This window comes from Heloderma suspectum, chromosome 11 (assembly GCF_057233095.1).
Source record: "Heloderma suspectum isolate Gila_16-S chromosome 11, 16-S_ref, whole genome shotgun sequence".
Taxonomy (NCBI): Eukaryota; Metazoa; Chordata; class Lepidosauria; order Squamata; family Helodermatidae; genus Heloderma; species Heloderma suspectum.
The window spans coordinates 41,057,358-41,075,079 of NC_139468.1; the positions used below are offsets into that span (position 1 = coordinate 41,057,358).

Below are 17,722 nucleotides of genomic sequence, written 5' to 3' on the forward strand. Positions count from 1 at the left end.
ACCTTCCTATTTGTAAGAAAGAGTTAGATGTGCCAAATATGGTAGTGCAGAGCTGTGGCTGCAGTTTTTGGGTGGTCAGCATGTGGCTGGCTTCTTGCCTTAGACATGGTATAATCTCTCAGAAATGCAGAACCTGTTACGTTTCTCACTTCATTATCAAAGGCCAAATTTGGCCAGATAGCTCAGCTATCTCTGACAATACCCTAATAGCCTGCTTTTTTTCTTTACTGCTACCCCTAAACAGAAACATGCTGAGAAGTATTTGAATGCTGTGAACAGATCTGTGTTAACTATTTCATCAACTGATAATGTGGACCTGAGTTCAAGACAGATTTCCAGATGGTAAGAACACTTGGTTTGTTGTATATTTAACAAATGAGATGTTATTTGTGTATTTTGAAAACTAGAATATATGAATAACTGCAGTATTTGGTTATTCATACTGTTCAGAGGGTGTTTTTACAAATGACCTCCAAAAAACTGCTGCACCAAAACCTCTGTTTTATAGAGTTAAGGACAACGACTGCTGTGATTTCCCATAGTTCACCTAAACTGCAGAAGTTTTAGCTCTTCTAGGTGTAGAAAAAAAACCCTGAAACTGAACCAAACCTTGCAACTCTTTATTATGTCATTCTCTCTTTCAATCTCTAACTCAGGGGGATCCCCTTGGAGACTTCTCAGAAAGAAATAATTTTCCCAGAGATGTCTGCAGTTGACACTCAGCATGGCGGGTCATCACTGCAAATGTCTTCAGGTTCAAAGGTGTGAAGCAACATTTACTCCATAACCCTTCCAATGGTTTTGCTTCTGACTGCTCCCCCTTCCCCAAGTGCTCTCCCAAAAAAACTTCTGACCTGATTCGCATGATGAAACAAGCCACAGTTTGTTAACCGTGGGCTGTTTGGGAGCATGCAGAAGGGACTGAATGTGCTGGCTCCCAACCGCTCGCCCGCTTCCAGTGTGCAAAACAACTCAGGGATGCCCCATTCCTGGGATATTATCTGTGATGTGTGAATCCAGAATGCTCGGTTGTTTCTCCCTCAAATCTTATAACCCAAGGACAAACCATGGGTTGTAATTCTGGGTTGTTTCTCCCACAGCAACCCAGAGTTCTGGATTTGCACCAGAAGCAGGTGAGCAGTTGGGAGCCCGCATGCTCACTTGCTGCTGTGCACTCCCAGACAACCCATGGTTAACAAACCATTGGTTCTTTCATCATGTGAACCAGGTCTTTTGAGTCCTCAGGGTCAGTGCAGTGTTCTGCTGTGCATGGCAAAAAGTGGATATCAAAACCGGTTCTAGTGTCATTGCCCCACCAATGACATGGATGTAGCTATAACATGTGAGGCCTTGCATGAGTCTGATGTGGCTGGAGAAAGGTGTGGCAAGTCTACAGGATAAGGATTCCCCCTGCTTTTAATACTGGTATAACATTGTCACTACAAAACATGAGCCTCATCTCAAAAATCGAGGTACTCAGAGTGGCATATTTTCTTTTGACGAATGTGAGTACAGCATTTCATAAGGAAATATGGTGCTATGATAAACAGCAAGTGCACAGAACAGATGGAGGCCCCAGGACAGGAGATCGGGGGCAGGTTGGCCAGCCCCACAGTTGAACTTGGAGACAGCAAACTAAGAAAGGAACCCTCTGCCCCAGTGAAAGTCTCCACTTCAGTGTGCATGGTTGATCTTAATTTAAAGAGGGGCATGCATTCTGGCCTACCCATGGTTTACCTTGTGGGGCCAGAGCCCCATTGTCCTTTCACATCACATCACTATGACATCTGCTGACACATAAGAGAGCCCTAATAATTTCCTTCAGAAAATAAATGCACACTGTTTTGCCAGCTGTTCTCTGTGAAGGGCACATTGGCAGAATGGCTTTTTATTATTAAATAATTGTGAAATCCAGCTAAGAAACTGATGCCTGTTACCTACCCTTTGCTTCTCGGCATGTTAGAAATGTACATGAGTGGATTGTATTTTCTAAATTCAGTGAAAACCCAAAACTTAAAAATGGCATAGAAATCTTCAAAATAAATAAAATTCAAATGAGACACATTTTGGCAAATCTGTGTAATTTTTCACTATGTTGAAGATCTGGGCTTTGTTAGAATAGAAATGTTGAATCCTTTTTTGTGCCAAATCTTCAGCCTCAATAACTTGGTACTCTCAGCTCTAGCAAATTCAGCAGAGCTCTAAGCGGGTGCAGCCATGCTTGTTCTTCATCCATCAGCTGGGGAATAAACCTGTGATCATTTTCAATGCCATGTTTTTGGGGAAACTACAGGGAGGTATTATTGCTCTTGATACAGGTCCAAATGTTCTGTTGCTTCTCCTTCAGCACAATTAAAACACAGGCTGTATATTGTATTGTATATGATATGCAAGTGCCTTCACACAGCGATAATTTTACTCAGTGTATTAACTTCTGAGGCTTCTATTTTTATATCCATATCCATAAAACAGAAGGCATTATATTAGTTAAGCCAGAGAAGAGCTTATTAAAGAAATGTTGCCCCTCCTTCCCCCCGCTTTGCTCTAGGATTTCCTGCCACAGTCATTTTTTCAAGCAAAACAGCTGAATCTGTTCCACCCAGAAAAAACCAAAACATCACTCCCTTCAGGTTTTGAATTCCCATTTCTTAAATTACTTATTTGTCAATTACTTCCCAGCCAAATTCTTTACCTGCATGGACTCAGTAAACTGAAGCTGAACTGGAAGAAGCTGTTTTGGTTCACGGAGCCAGTAATCCCTGATTTTAAAAAACAAACTACAGCAACTTGGGCAGGGCCACAAATGCAGCTACTGATGAGAGTACTTAGCAAAATGGCTTCTCATACACGCCACAGCCCACCGTGGCTTAAATAAGCTGTGGTGGGCTGCTTGATCATGCAAACCAGCCCAGTGTGTGTAGGATGGCTCTTACTCTATCCTCTGCTAATATGCTTCCCCAAAAACATTACCCTGAAGGTAATGTAGCACTTAATAGAAAAACAGTTCTCCACCCCAGAAAATCCATTTTATTCTTGTAGTCATGATGGTGCTATTATTTAAGTAAGTTTAAAATGTGAAACTGCACGTGCTCAGAGTATTCCTTTTTAAAAAAATCAGGACTGGCAAACAGTTTTGTTTTGTGTTTTTGCTTTAACTTATCAGGAATACAGATGCAGTTGTAAAGCATGAAATGGTGGTGGGGGGAGAAGAGCAACGTTAGTTGCATGCTTTACAGTTGAAGTAATACACATATGACCATTTAAACATGGGAGGGAGGCATCAGACCAGTAAGTCCAGTGTCTGAAATTACCTAGCTACACCATGACTACAAAAGAGCTGCTCAAGCTTCCTGTGGTGTCAGGCACTGGTGAAGAGGTAGACATGCCCCTGGCCCGTGTAGACAAACTCTCGTTTGAAGGGAGGGGCAAGCAATCCAGAAGACATAGGCTCTGCAACAAAAGTATAGCAGGATCCAAGTGATGCTACCAGCACCAAAGCCCAGAGTTCTCTGATTGAAACGAGGCAAAAGCCGTACCTCCCACAAAAGGCTGCAGAAATAAGTACAGCCCTTGCTGCAGACACCTGGGAGATGAAGAAGGTAATGGCCAAACGGTTAGCCTCCTGTTTGGTGACAGAAGGGCAAAAACCGGAGTTCAGTCCTTCGCCTGTATCACTATAGTGCTCCACCCTAGTCTTCCTCCTCCTGCTGTCCTCCCTCATCCACACAGGAGGCATGCTTTTGTTGTAGACAATAAGGTGCTTGCTTTTTCTATTTAGCCCTTTTATTTGCTCTTTGCACTGGTGGCTGTACATCAGTGCACTAAGCCAAATGCCCAAGAAACCCCCATGCAGGCATACCCTTAGCAATGCCCTAGAATGCTATACATGCATTCAAATTGCATGTGCAAAATATCAGCATTTCTTACAGCACAAGCTTTCAATGATGGTGAAGATTATGTATGATCCAGAAAATGCCCGCCACCGAAGTGTTCTAAATCAGAACTATGGAGTCAGTTTGCCATTAATTAATCGGAGGAAAACAGCTCCTGTAAGTAACCATGATGTGTTTTAACAGTTTATTTATTGCAAAATGGAACGTGTTGAAAGTCCTTCCTTGGAACAATCCAGACAGTTTTGCATTCCCAGCAGCTTTTTTTTTTTTAGCAAAGGAACCAGCCCAGAAGGTTCTCTAGTTCAAGACGTTCAGCACCAGAGCAGCACTTTGCACCAATAAAAACCATTGTTGGGTTCCTGAGGGCTAGTTCACATATGCATGTACACGGCTTGATTTCTTTACACTTGATTACCATACCCTTGATGACCAGAAGCGGAATGTGTGAACAAATTCCCATTGGAAAGCTTCATGTGTGAGGCAATGGGAGGTAGAATGACAGTTCTTTCTGTTGTATTGTATCTATGATAGTCCATTCATATATATAAGACACCACTAGATGTTGCAGTAATCTGGTGATTACCTTGCATATAAGAACTAGCCTTATATCTCTCATTGAGATCCCCAGGCTCAAAGCAGTTTACATAAAAGAACAAAACATCATCAAATAACAAATTAAAACTAAAGCCTTAAAATTAAAAAGAACAAAGTTAAAACCTTCAGTTTAAAAACTACTAAAAGCCAAGTGGAATAAGAATGTTTTCACTGCCCATCTCAATGCCATCAGGAATAAACAACCCCTGCCACCTCAGTTCAGACAACACGACAAACCATAAATAAGCCGCAGTGTGCAGTGGTGATTGTGCGAATCAGGTCATACTCTCACCTCCTTTGGAAGGGAATTCCATAATCAGGGTGCTACCATAGAAAAGGCCTTGTCTTGTGTTCCCACCAATCAAACTTCTTTTGGCGGTGAAACATATAACAAGGCCTCTAGAGGTGACCTCAAGCTATGGGCAGATTCATATGGGAGGTGATCTCTCAGATATCCTGGCTCTAAGCTGTTTAGGACTTTATAGGTAAACACCTGCACCTTGAATTGGGCCCAGAAACTAATCAGAAGCCAGTTCAGTTCACAGAAGATAGTGTAAAGAGCATATACCAGAGAGCAATCTGGCTGTGCTGCATTTTGCATCAGCTGCAGTTTCTGAAAATCTTTAAGGGCAGACCCACATAGACTGCACTGAAATGAACTAGTCAGGAGATGACCAAGGCATCTATCACTGTGGCCAGATCCAGCTTTTCCAGGAAGGGGGGTGCCAGGTGCACTGGCCGAGGCTGGGAAAAGGCACTTAAGCTTCAACTTGTTTGCTCACATCCAATCCGTCACTGCATCCAGTCATGTTTAGGTAACTCTTAGAATTAATCATGGATCTTTTGCACCAGGGTTGGATTTTAGGGGACTATCTTTTCCACCTCTATTTGAAATCAAAATATGCAAATCAGCACTGTCAATTATATTAATTACAAGCAACTTGAATGTACAAGTTAGCAGTGTTTGTGAAAAATTATCTACAAATTATATTAATTACATATAACTATGATATACAAGTTAGCAGTCTTTGTGAAAATGAGAAATTATGTTAATTACAGGCATGAAAATATCCAAATTATCGCTGTTAATTAAAATTGCATGCAAATTATGTTAATTGCAAGCAGTTAAAATGTATAGATTAGCAGTGTTTGTGAATACACAAAATTATGTTAATTACATGTGACTAAATATGCAGATTAACAGTGTTAATTTAAATGGTATGCAAATTATGTTAATTGTGTTCATCATAGAAATGCAAATTAGCTGCAGCCCTCTAACGCTTCCTTCTCCAGTGATTTCTGACATGGCCTAATGAGTTGCCCACCATGTTCACAGAACATACAACAAGCAAAATACCCATTGAAATTGTCACAAAGATAATTCTAAATAATTGCTGTGACCTGGAAGGGGCTTTCTATCGTTCTCCTTTCCATAACGTTGCATGGCCACAGACTTATACTGGCACTTTGGTCCCAATCTCTAAATAAATAAATAATGTAGTGTAAACTTAGAACCTTTTCATTTATTCATGAGGAAGAATTTAATGCTGTGGTGATCTCGAGTTTTTACGAGTTGCTGTCTTCTGCTGCCCGTTTAACTAAGTTACTCCAATTGCTCCTTTTCCCTCTTCCTGCTTTTACTCTGTATGTGTGTTTGTGCAAGACACACATGTATATGAATTAATCTCCTATGGGAAGCATGCATACATTTTTGAAATAACAGCAATAAACCATTTTCTTTCATTCCAAATGAACAGCAGAGTGGACAGGAGAGGTTTAAGATCTGAAAAAAGCACGTGCACATTCAAACCTTGCTGCGATGACAAAGAAACCCATAGTTTTGGCATCAGTAGCAGAATTAGACTTAAACAAATTGATGTTCCACTGCAGTAATTTGGAATACGTTTGCTGCATTTATAAAACATAACAAGAGACAACAATGAATTAATAAACTGTCCCTCTCACCAAAAACAAGAAAGGGAATAATTGGTGAGACAGAGTTAAGTGAACAGATGACTACATTCAGCCTCCTCTCAACCTAGAAATGGGAAAGTGAAGGTCACCTCTATCCTGGATGACAAACGGAGAGCTTTTTGTTGGTAAACAAATTAATCTTTGGAAAGGTCACCATTTGTTTTACATTTTTTATCCAGTTCTTGTCATCTGGAATTTAAGATTGACTGTCATTCTGCAAGGCGGAGTGCAGTTGAAGCAGCTTCCGTCCATATCAGCATTCTTTGATGGAACACGGCGCCTGATTGAGATGCTATGGGCTGCTGGCTTACAGCTGTCGCCGGACAAGAATGGAGGCCCAGCCTGGAATTCCAATAAGCAGGGCTGGCCGATTCTGCCTGGTGCAAGCTGGCCCACTGCCCACAAGTAAAATGTGTGGCAGTTCGAGCCAGCAATGATCTCGCTCACTTCCTTCTGTGCTGCTTCTGTTCCTTTTTTTTTTAAAAACACATGTGGTGTTGACTGGAGTTGTGCATCTATTCTTGCACGCACACCTGATATAGCAGAGTTTTGTGACTGGTAGATTAGGGGGGAAACTTACGGTAGGCTTTCAAGTTAAGAAGGCTTTCCTGTCATTTTAAAGATGGAGTCCTCGCCCCTGACACACACACACACACACACACACACACACAGAGGGAGAGGTGAATTACACTGGCACAGTGAGATAGTGGAGAACCTGCAGATTTCGCCCAGTGGCTAACAAAATAACTTGTGAGCTGTGAAGTCTCTAGCTCAAATGTCACATAAGCCATGAATTCACAGGGTGGCCTTGAGCTGCTTTAGTGCCCCTCCCCTAATATTGCCTTACTGTATAAGGCGGTTGGAAGGATGACTGCCATGTACATGAACCACTAAGCTCCTAGGGAAAAGGCCCACATGTTTAAGATGAGCAGAAGGAAATCACTAAGAATAGATTCTTTTGCGGTGTTCTTGATTAAGGCTTTTAAAAGCATCTGTGTATGCATATAATTTATATTCCTTTTATATCTAATGCTTCCTTTTGCCCACAGTCAGAAGCATTTTCATAGGAAATAACACAATCTGGTGTGTGTGCGTGTGTGTTTATCTCAGAAGGACATCAAATATGAGATCACAGATGGAAAGTGTTCATTTTTTTGCATGGACTATATATTTTCCATGTGTCCATAGAATCATAGAATCATTTCCATGGGCCACTGGTAATATGAAATCATTATCCAACTAATTTATCAGTGTCACTAAAGGGTAGCAACTGAACCAGCCATAAATCTGGAGCCAAATATTCTGCTTGTGACCCGTCATCAGAATCGAGAATCTGAGAAAACTTGTCTGTCAGCTGCTCAGCTGTGAAAGTAAAGTGTGGACATTGAAATGGTCTTATGTGTGCAACATCCAGTGTCCATTTCCTTTTCTGCAGTATGCATTTATGGAGTCTTCCCCCTCCATAAAGCTGTTTTGCCTCAGCACTGTTTTGTTAATAACAAAAGAAAAACAACGAGTAAAACAGAAAATCCCTTTTAAAAAAGTGCTCAACTTAAATTGACGCATAGGAAAATAGCCAAATTGAGTGGGATGTTTTTACCCACAAGAGAAATGCACTTCAAAAAGACTAATAGAATGGTTTTGTCTCATGCCTCAAGTTAATTATACACAGAATTGCTTGAGATAAGGGGAAAATACTTCTGCAGCACGTTCAAGGGATATTATGCAGAGTAAATGTTTGCCGGCAACCCAAATTAAGATCTCTGTTCTAACCTTTGAAAATTGTGTTCTGATGTAATGTTTCTCTCCACCAGAATGTTTTCATGAAATTAGACATGTCAAATTCATTGTGCTGGAATGAGTCATTTGCTTGAATTGTTCAGGAAGGTTTCTTCCTGCTCAATGGGGTCATCGCAGACCACTCGACACATCCAGCCAGTTCCAAAGAGAGGTTCCTCATGCTCAAGCTTCTGTGGAAATAATCTCCAAACAAGCATCATGTTGGAAGAGGCTCTACAACTGTGCATTCAGACTGGCAACGAATTGCTAGTTTAATGTTGGAATGACTGGCAGACATGTCCCTGCAGTTGTAGGGCTCACTCTTGATTGACAGTAGTTTGGTGTTTGGTGTATTTGGTTACTTATTTGGATAGTGGAAATGACAACATGCTGTTTCTCTGATTCAAAAATCCAGAAGGACCTAGTTGATTTTAGACGAAATTCCTCTGCTAGCTTTTAAAGTATTGCTGTCCTTTTAAGGTAAATCCCACAATCTTTGGCCCGCAGCAACAACCTGCAAATGGCACGTCTTTGAGAACTTTCACATAAGCTGAAAGTGTCTTATCCTCTTGGCCTCCCAACCTCCCCCCTAATTCTCTTACTAAGAAGACTACTCTGTCACTGTTGACAAATAAGTGCAATCCATCTGTGCCACACCCCACTTTCTAGATAAGTACAGAGCTATTTCCAGGAATCATTCATTGTTGTATTGAGCAGACAATGAGCAAAGCACTTTCTGTTCCCTCCTGCTTTCCTTATGGTATGTTATTCTCCAGCTCTCTTCTCCTGACAGCTCTTTGCTGTGGCCTTTGCTTCACTTCTGATGAAAGATATTTCATTTGTGAAGATAATTGAACAGCCTTTGATGGTCAAGCCCAACACCTGTATTTTTTTCCTGTTCTGTGCTGAAACAAAGGTGTAAATTGACAGCCCAGTGCATGTTTTGTAGCTCACCTGCTTGACATGAAGTAGTGAATAAGCATCAAATGTTGCAGCTGTTGAGTATGGTGATAAGCTATTCACATGTGCCACTTTGCCAGGGTATTGAGTGGTTTTCACGTGGCCACTACAACTATCCCCAATGAAAGGCTTGTAGTGGAAGAATGAAACTTGTCTGAACTGTATGATGAACTACTGCAGAGAGCAATTTTAAGTGGCCTTTCTATGGTGATTGGTTCATATGTACTAACCTTACATTAACAAGCTATAGTCACTGAAACATAACCAGCTTCTTGCAAAGGGCCAAGGGTGGTTTTAAAATAATATTTGATTATTTATTGCATAGCAGACAGCACAAGACATTGATTAGATTTTAATTAACTCTCCTTTAAATCACATTAACTGCTGACAGTCAACAATTGTGTTGCATGTTCCTAAGCAGTAAAATCTGAGCTCGTACTGTTTTTGTTATTAACCTTAATGAAACTATTCATAGCGGAAGTAGTATTTATTATTTAGCCATGCGTGAGTGAAGAGCTCTGTAATATTGAAAAGGTTTGCAGCTGAATGAAGAAGTTTGCTCTCATCTCTCCTTAGGCACCAGCTCAGAAGGTAGCAAAAGGTGTTACAGTTGGCAACCTCTTGGTAGCTCCACCTTCCTTCCATTTGAATAATGTTTGCACTGTTTTGCCTGTGTCTGAAATGGATGCAGAGAAAGGTCAGTTACAGCCTCCTGCCCATTCTGTTGGGGTTTGTTCCGTTATTATTGCTGAGGCATGCATATTATGCTGGGCATACATAACTTTTCACCTAGATCGCTGTTGGGTAATTGGTTTTACTGGTGAGCCACTTTAAATAGGGGTGAGTGGGCTAAATCTCCATGCCAACTTCTGAGTAGCCTGCCAGAAAGTCTAATCACTCCTTCATCCTTCTGTTCCCTCTTCTTTGCGTGGTGTGAAATCGGGTTAGGGGAGGGAGGGAGAAAAGTGTAAGGGGGAGTTGAAAGAGAAGGAATCTGTGCCTTCTGTCACAGAGGTCATTTGCTGCCCTGCCCAAACCATGTTCCAGCTGCAGGAGACTGAGAAAGGAGGTGAAGGAGAAAAAGAGCGCTCCCATTTGTATGCACCTCTGACTCTTCCCCCTCCCTTCCCTGCCCCTTATTTCCTTTTCAACCAAAAGGATAAGAGGAGAGAGATCAAGAGAATTCTCATCCCCACCCATCCTTCTCCTTCCCTTTCACCAGCAGCAAAGACAAAAAGGCTGGTCTTAAAAACATTACTTGGCAAAAGAGTCCACTGACGTTGGTGGGATGGGTTTAGGATCAGGCAATTTGCACCCCCCAGACCAAACCGCATCTGAAATAACTGGTTGAACCTTGCTGTTTTTATCTAGGTATCCTGAGTCTAATTGAAAGGGGTCTGATCCCACGTGCTGCTAGGATTACTCTAGAGAAGCCACTTGTTCTACCCAAAACTGTTTTTCTTCATGAATTTCACACAAAGTACAAGAAACCAGCTGTAGGTAGGGACAAAGAGATGCCGCTGATAATGCCAATAAAAACTTTCACCATTGTATGTCCAGTGGTGCCTATATTCCACATTTTGGCAGTGATGGTGACAGCTTCTAAGGGTGGATGGTTGCAGCTGCAAACAAATCCATAGGGTGGGTGGAGGCTTTTTTTGGTAGTTTGCCAGAGCAGTCTTTTTTCCTGCCCTATGCTACCTGCCAAGCTTGCTCATTCCTTCCTTCAGCTTTAGTTTTAAGGGCATTCTTGAGCTGGCCAGTGCTTCTAACCATTGTTATCCTGCCATGACAGTGGTCAGGACTACCAGCCAATCCACTTTGCCTAAGCTGGACCTCCCGGCATGACCTGGTACTCTTCAGCAACTTAAACTGCAACAACAGCTTCTGTTTTCCTTCGGATAGGTTTGGGTACAAGAAGCATCTATCCTACTGCCCACTGTATAGCAAAAACTGCATTACCAATGCAATACTACTTGTGTCAAAACTCTGACCTCATAGTTGATTATAATGGATCTGTATAGCTGTAGCTTTTGTTGGAACCATTGTGGACAACAAAACAGACCTGGCCTTGATTCCTTGTGGCTTTGGTCATTGCCTTGGTTATATTTTGAGATCTGAGGTTTGAAGGTCTGACATTTATTTTTAATAGAAGCCTTTTAAAAGCATTTCATTGATTCTATAGATGGCGGTGTGGGGAGCAAGAAGGTGGAAACGCGCCCTCGTCCTTATCAAAAGCCCCCACGCACACCCACTTACACAGGCAAGGGAAGAAAAGGAAGCAAAGGCAGCATTGCTCCACCCCCATCCTGCATCTCTGTTGTTCCACCCAAGAAATTAAAGCAGCAGTTAATTCAGGCAGTTCAAACGCGGGAGTCAGCCACTTCTTCTGTCTGGCTGCCAAAGGTATGACAGCATAATAAAGAACGAGTTTCCATCCTGAAAATGTTGGGTATTTATTTGATTCCTGTATCCAGCTACTGAGCTACATAGCACCATGGTTCAAGACAGATGATTTAGTAACTTGACTATGCCTAATCCAGATCCCTGTATGCAAGTGAGCTTCCATGAGCATGGAGCTCTCTTCTCCAATGAAACGAATGGGGAAGCTCTCACAGACTGGTGAGCTCTGTGTGTGGATTGGGACATAGCGTGAGGACAGAGCTATAAGCAGCTGTCAGGGATGTGCTGAATGTGGAGCCCAGGAGACAGAGCTGAGGGACAGGAATCAGAGCCAAAGAACACACCAGACCCAAGAAGAATTCATTGTTCAGGCAAAGTCTTGGCCCCAAAAGGAAGTGTTTTATAGCCCTTCCTGTCCAGGAGGGGCCAATGGCAAGCATGGGTAGATGGGGCCTGTCCAGAACCTGAGAATTCTTCACTGCTAGGAAGATGTTCTAAGCTGCAGTTCTGATAGCTCACCTTACAGAGCATCTGAATAGAGAGCTTAAGGTTCCTGGTTCTAGCACCAGGGACTTCTGACACACACATCTTTCACATGATGAGTGAAGTTATATCTTGGCCTGGTCATGTTGGCCCTAAGCTCCTACCCATGACAGCCATTTCAGTATACATTTAAGCAACTGCTAATTTTCTTGAGTCGACACAGAAGTTAAGGTTTTTCTGTTAATAGGTTTTATGGCAAGATCAAAACAGCTTTGTATTGACAAAATTTGCATGTTAAATTGATAGAACCTTAGAACAGGGATGGGGACTCTGTGGCCTCCAGATGTTGTTGGACTCCAACCCCCATCAGACACAGTCAGCATGGCTGATGGCCATGGATGATGGGAGTTGGAGTCCAGTAACATCTGCAGACCCACAGGTTCCCCACCCCTGATCTAGATCCAAAATTCTCACCCTAAGTAATAATAGGAGTGCATGTCTCCACTGCTCATTTTATTATGAAGGGCTCCTTCCCTTCTCATTCTCTCTTTCCATAGACCCCAGAAGTGACACCAGCTCAGGCATTCCAGAACCTGTTTTTGGAATTTGACATACCTGTTCGTAAAGGTGCCATAGACCATGCAGCTTCAGATCTCCTTGCGTTTAAACAGCACTGCTGCTTATTCTGGGGAAGTGTCCTTTCCTTCTTGGAACAAATTGCAAATCTTCTGAAGGATTATGCTGTGCCCTCCGCCATCATCAAGGGGAAGAAGGTGATGGAGATCATTCCAGATTTTGAACTAAACCAGAGGCCAACCAGGGAGGATCTTCTCTCAGTGATAAAGAATGAGGCAATGGTCAGGAAGCTCTTAAGTCAGCCTGGCCAGAGATACAAAGGCCAAAATGGTACTGAAGTAGCAGCCATCAAGATCCAGGCAACATGGAGGTGTTACCAACTCAGAAAAGCCTATATCACATTCAGGCAGCAGCAGTGGGCCTCAGGCGTGATTGCCATCTCTTGGCTTGTGCATGTTCACATGAGGCGTGTCAGAAAGACCCTGAAGGAATCGCGACAGAGACACCTGGAGAATTTCTACATCAGGGCCAAGGTGCGCAAAGCTACCAGCTGTTTTGGCAAGGCGTCTTTTCTAAACATCACCTGCTTGAGCGCTTGCAATAAAGTGTTTCTATTTTTTCCCATTTAACTATACACTTGTCTGAGCATATTTCATGCTTCATTAAATGTGCAGCCTTTGTGGCTACAATCCCTCCCCCCTTTCTACACCCCCCCCCCAAACTACTGCTGGTTTTTGTCACTCTACATAAAATTGGATTTTTCCTCCTTTCCCTTTGACGTGGGTTGGTCTTGTTAGAAAAAAAATACCCAGTGTTTTAAATGCATCACAGCGGCTGTGACTAGGTTACTGTTGTTTCCCTCCTCCTCAGCAGTATTTTTCATAGAAATCATAGAGTCATAGAATAGTAGGGTTGGAACTATTTTTTGTGTTTTTACTCCACTCTTCAACTGAAAAAAGACAGAGTGGTTTACAGAAATCAGTAATGTCGGCCCTTGCCCTCAGGCTTACAATCAAAAAGACACAGCACAAAAAGAAAAGGGATTGGGAGGGAGGAGGAACACTGCAATGAACATGGTGTTGCTGCTGAAAATGGCGACCCTATCAGGTTCCCCCCTCCTCTCCCCCATTATGTGTAGATGCGGAAATGTGTGGTATGTCGCTATTAGGCCATATATTTGTCTTTCCCCCCACATCATGCTATTGGCTGCTGGCAGAGTGGGGGAAAGTACACTGTGATGGGGCCAACATTGCGTTTCCATAAGTACATAGTATAGGGGAGAGGAGGGGGAACTTGGTACAGTGCTGCCATTTTTGGCAGCAAACCATGTTTGTCTTCACATCTAGTTCTACTCTTGGCTCCTTTCGTGTTTATATTCTCTGTCTGTCCTTCCCCTTCCCTTTACACCTATATCGTGCACTTGATTTGTTGTAGGAAAATAATCTCACTTGCCTCTGTGGCAGTCACTACTTTGTCAGAAAGTACTTAAGTTTGCAGACAGGCTTTTAATTAGTGCTCACCATTTCATTTATGTTTGCTTCCTTTTTTTTCATTCATATTCTGTTAATTAAGTGATCAGCCTCTAATCTTCCCCTGCCAGTAGCTTCATGTAGCCATCTAATTAAATTAATTGGGGAAGATGTTTTAAGTATGTGATTAAATCAATTAATATAATTTATGCCTGGCTTAACTGTACAGTGGGAAAAGCGAGGGGGGGAGGGAAACAGCTGAAGTTTGACTGGATTGTATCTGTTGCAGCTTCCCCCTGTCACTGATCAATGCCTTCCCTTGATTTTTAGCATCTGGCCGCCAACTGGAATCGCATCAGGACCTCTAGGAGGACCATTATCCATATCCCATCATTAGGTATAACGCTTTTGTCTGTGGATCTATCAGCAACCTCTATTACCCACCACATTATGACTCCTTGATTGAGTTCAAGGAAGGCCCTTGTTTTATTCAAATTGGTCTCGGCAGGAAAATGTTGTCGACATGATGAGAGTAATAACGCAGGGCCTTCGCTTGAAACAGCGTTTAATTTGGGGATTAAGCAAATAAAGTCATTATGTAGAGGCCGCTATTCAGTGGAGAGGTGATTTGCTGTAATTCGCTTTCATCTGTATGAAATGAACTAAAAAGTTGTATTCCTCCCCCCTCCCCTCTCTCCCCTCCCCTTAAAATAACAGATAATGTTTCCAGTCGCCTTTAATGACGGGGGAACATGGGCTTGCCTGCTTCGTTGCTATTACACCAATAAGCTGAGATGTTACTTGCGCCCTGTTTTTAATCAAATGTGCAGTCAAAATGATAAGCTGCATTCCCTGAAATTATTTAGTTCTAATTACGAGCAGATGGGATGCTTTATTTGCACCTTGGGCGCCTGAGCAAAAGGAAATGCTGTGTGCACAAGAATAATTAAGAAGTTGAATAGTGGGGGTTTTTTGTGCTTAAATAATCTGCAGTTTCATGTTAATTAGCACTAATGTAATTATTTAATTACATTTATGAATTGGGGGGCTTAAAAACCATTGTCCTAGAAAGTGGTGAGGAAACATAGGTGTTTTTCAAAAGGGCAGAAATTCCCTTTCTAGGAAACTGCTGAAAACATAAGCTGTGGTCTCAGATTTAAAATACAATTAATTTCATGAAATGTGGGTGGCTTAATTTGAAGGGGTGAAAACTAGGTAGGAGGTATGAGACACTTCTCTTTAATGCATGCATCTTTGCTCTTACTTGCAGTTGAAGCATGAAGGGCTCGCCTAGGAGCAACTTGGTCTACACAGGCCCTGCCGATACAAATGGTGTGAACAGGCAACCACGCATGTGCTGGCAGACTATACAAACTTCATTTGCAAACTATCGTTCTTCTTTATACTTTCTTTTTCAAAGCCTCACGTGACTAGTTGCACTGGCTTGCAGCATGCAGCAAAACTCCCTTTTTCACCTTAATGTATTATTATTTTTAAAACTTTCTACTGCTTTTGACGCAAATACTAGGTGGAGTGGGGCAAGAATTTATGGCAGACAGACGTTTTTAGATCTTTAAAATCAGATGTCAGCAATATTACCACATGCTAAATGCTTTTAGAAGTCCTTTCTAATTCTTTGATATAATAAAAATAGATCTTTCTGCAAGTGAAATGCATTAATATTCTATATATCCTTTTACTTTCCATTACCTCTAGCAAAACATACAAATGTTGTTGGAAATTATGTAAATGTCTCAAAGACTGTTATAAAGGCATTATTTGTTCCTCTTTTTGAGGACATTTGACCCCCCCAAAAAAGAGGGAGTTACAACTAAAGGGGTAGAACCAAGCTTCTTTGGAGTACCTGCCGCTTCAAAACACCTCTTAAGTTTCTGAATTGACATTTTGGTCTGTGGAGGCCCCTCTCTGATTCCCAGGAACCAACATGGCTTTGTATGGAAATTATGTGCAGCCCAATTCTATAGAAGTGTGTTTAGGATATCAGACTAAGGCAAGGGCTTTTTGCCTTTTTACTGACACTTTCACTTATATATGAGGTTCTCTCATTTACAGTACTACTAAGCATTATTATAATATACTCAAGGAAAAAGTCTACTAAGGCTGCAATCATATACCTGGGAGTAAGTACCATGGGACTGACTTCTGAGTAGATATGCATAGGATTGCATTTTTAATCTTTTTTTTTAACCAAAAGACCAAACCAACTTTTTTTTAACCCTAAGCAAGTGTTGGTATAAATAAGCCAATTTTAATTTTTATCCATGAGGTTAACAGTCTGATCCTTAGGCTGCAATTGTTTAAATTCCCATAATTCCCATTCAAATGAGTGGAATGTTGTTCCCAATAAACTTGTTTAGGATCAGGTTGTCAGGTTTTCTATGACAGCAAATGCTTAAGAAAAAAATATTGGCCACAATATTAGCAAAGTACCAAAAAAACATGGCACTAAATTGATATGTCTGGGATGTAGTGCCAGTGTTTGCAAATGTTTTAGCTTCGGGTGCAAGCTAATTTTGCATTTCATAATATATGAAGATACACCTAAAACAAGGACATCTGTTCTTTCACCACTTGTGTAAGCAAGGCATGTTATTTTCTTTCTGTCTGGAAGAGTAATTACTTGGTATAATTTTAAGACTGGATATGAAGCTGGCTTAATGGCCAGAAATAAAGCACGCAAGGTGCCCTTCATTGATAAGTGTGTATTTGATTCCTGAGCATCAAGGCACAGTATCAATACCAACACTAATCATTTACCTTAGTTTAAGGGACACTTGTTGAGGGGATGGGGAGGCAGTGTATTTTCTGCAGCCATACAAAAGGAATATCTTTTGCTTTAAAAAATAACTTCTATTAAAATTACATGTGCACTGTATTACTAATAAAAACCTTGTGATTTGAAAAATAAAATATTTTAATTAGTTGAGGAGGTGGCTACTTATTCTCCAGCTGTACATCTTTACCTGGATGGCAAAACACCCAGGAATGGAGCCAGAGTGCCCCCATACATATACAGCATAACCTTGTAGAAATGAAATATTTTTATTTGTTTGCAGCCCATTTCATGTGCAGTAATACTGAAGGGCAATAATGTAGGCTGCATTTATTACAGAATAACATTTCGTGGTTTTAAAATCTTCCAACTAGATGTTTTGTTTTTAAATTATAGAAACTTCTGTCTCAGTCATAAATGATGTTAAATCTCTAAATCTGAGGCTATGGTTAATATATTGTCCAGTTCCCCTCCATTATCTGCTGTAACCTCAAGGAAATGTTCTGATTACACAGACCATAAGCATGTTAAGCAAATGCAGTAATGGGATATAATTCTCCACTAAGAATTTCCTAAATTAATATGTGAATTTTAAAAATTAATACTGGTTTTGTAATGACAATAAGACAGTCTGGTCCGTTGGATTATCTCTGTTTGGAAAAGGATTCTCTCACCAAGTCAACATGCTGGGCTTTTGTGGTTTTTTTTTTTCCGAATGAGATAAACAGTTCTGCTCCACAGCACAGCTCTGTGGAAACTGCATATAATGTATGATTATGGAAGCATGCTCTTCTCCC

At 41.4% G+C, this 17,722-nt stretch overlaps 1 protein-coding gene across 4 annotated transcripts in view; it reads left to right on the plus strand.

Moving 5' to 3' along the window:
• Positions 1-17,722, plus strand: part of IQCH (IQ motif containing H) — an 89,546-nt gene that overhangs the window by 5,557 nt on the left and 66,267 nt on the right. For 3 of the 4 annotated variants that reach the window (XR_014785426.1, XM_084817507.1, XM_084817508.1), the window contains exons 3-10: positions 245-342; positions 657-762; positions 3,930-4,049; positions 9,777-9,897; positions 10,572-10,700; positions 11,386-11,606; positions 12,644-13,195; positions 14,462-14,528. Coding sequence is in view for 3 of the 4 variants with exons in the window: in XM_084817507.1 (XP_084673633.1) it covers positions 245-342; positions 657-762; positions 3,930-4,049; positions 9,777-9,897; positions 10,572-10,700; positions 11,386-11,606; positions 12,644-13,195; positions 14,462-14,528 (1,414 nt within the window). In the remaining variant the exon portion in view is untranslated. The remainder of the gene's footprint in view (positions 1-244; positions 343-656; positions 763-3,929; positions 4,050-9,776; positions 9,898-10,571; positions 10,701-11,385; positions 11,607-12,643; positions 13,196-14,461; positions 14,529-17,722) is intronic. The other variant, XM_084817509.1, reaches the window with a different exon arrangement.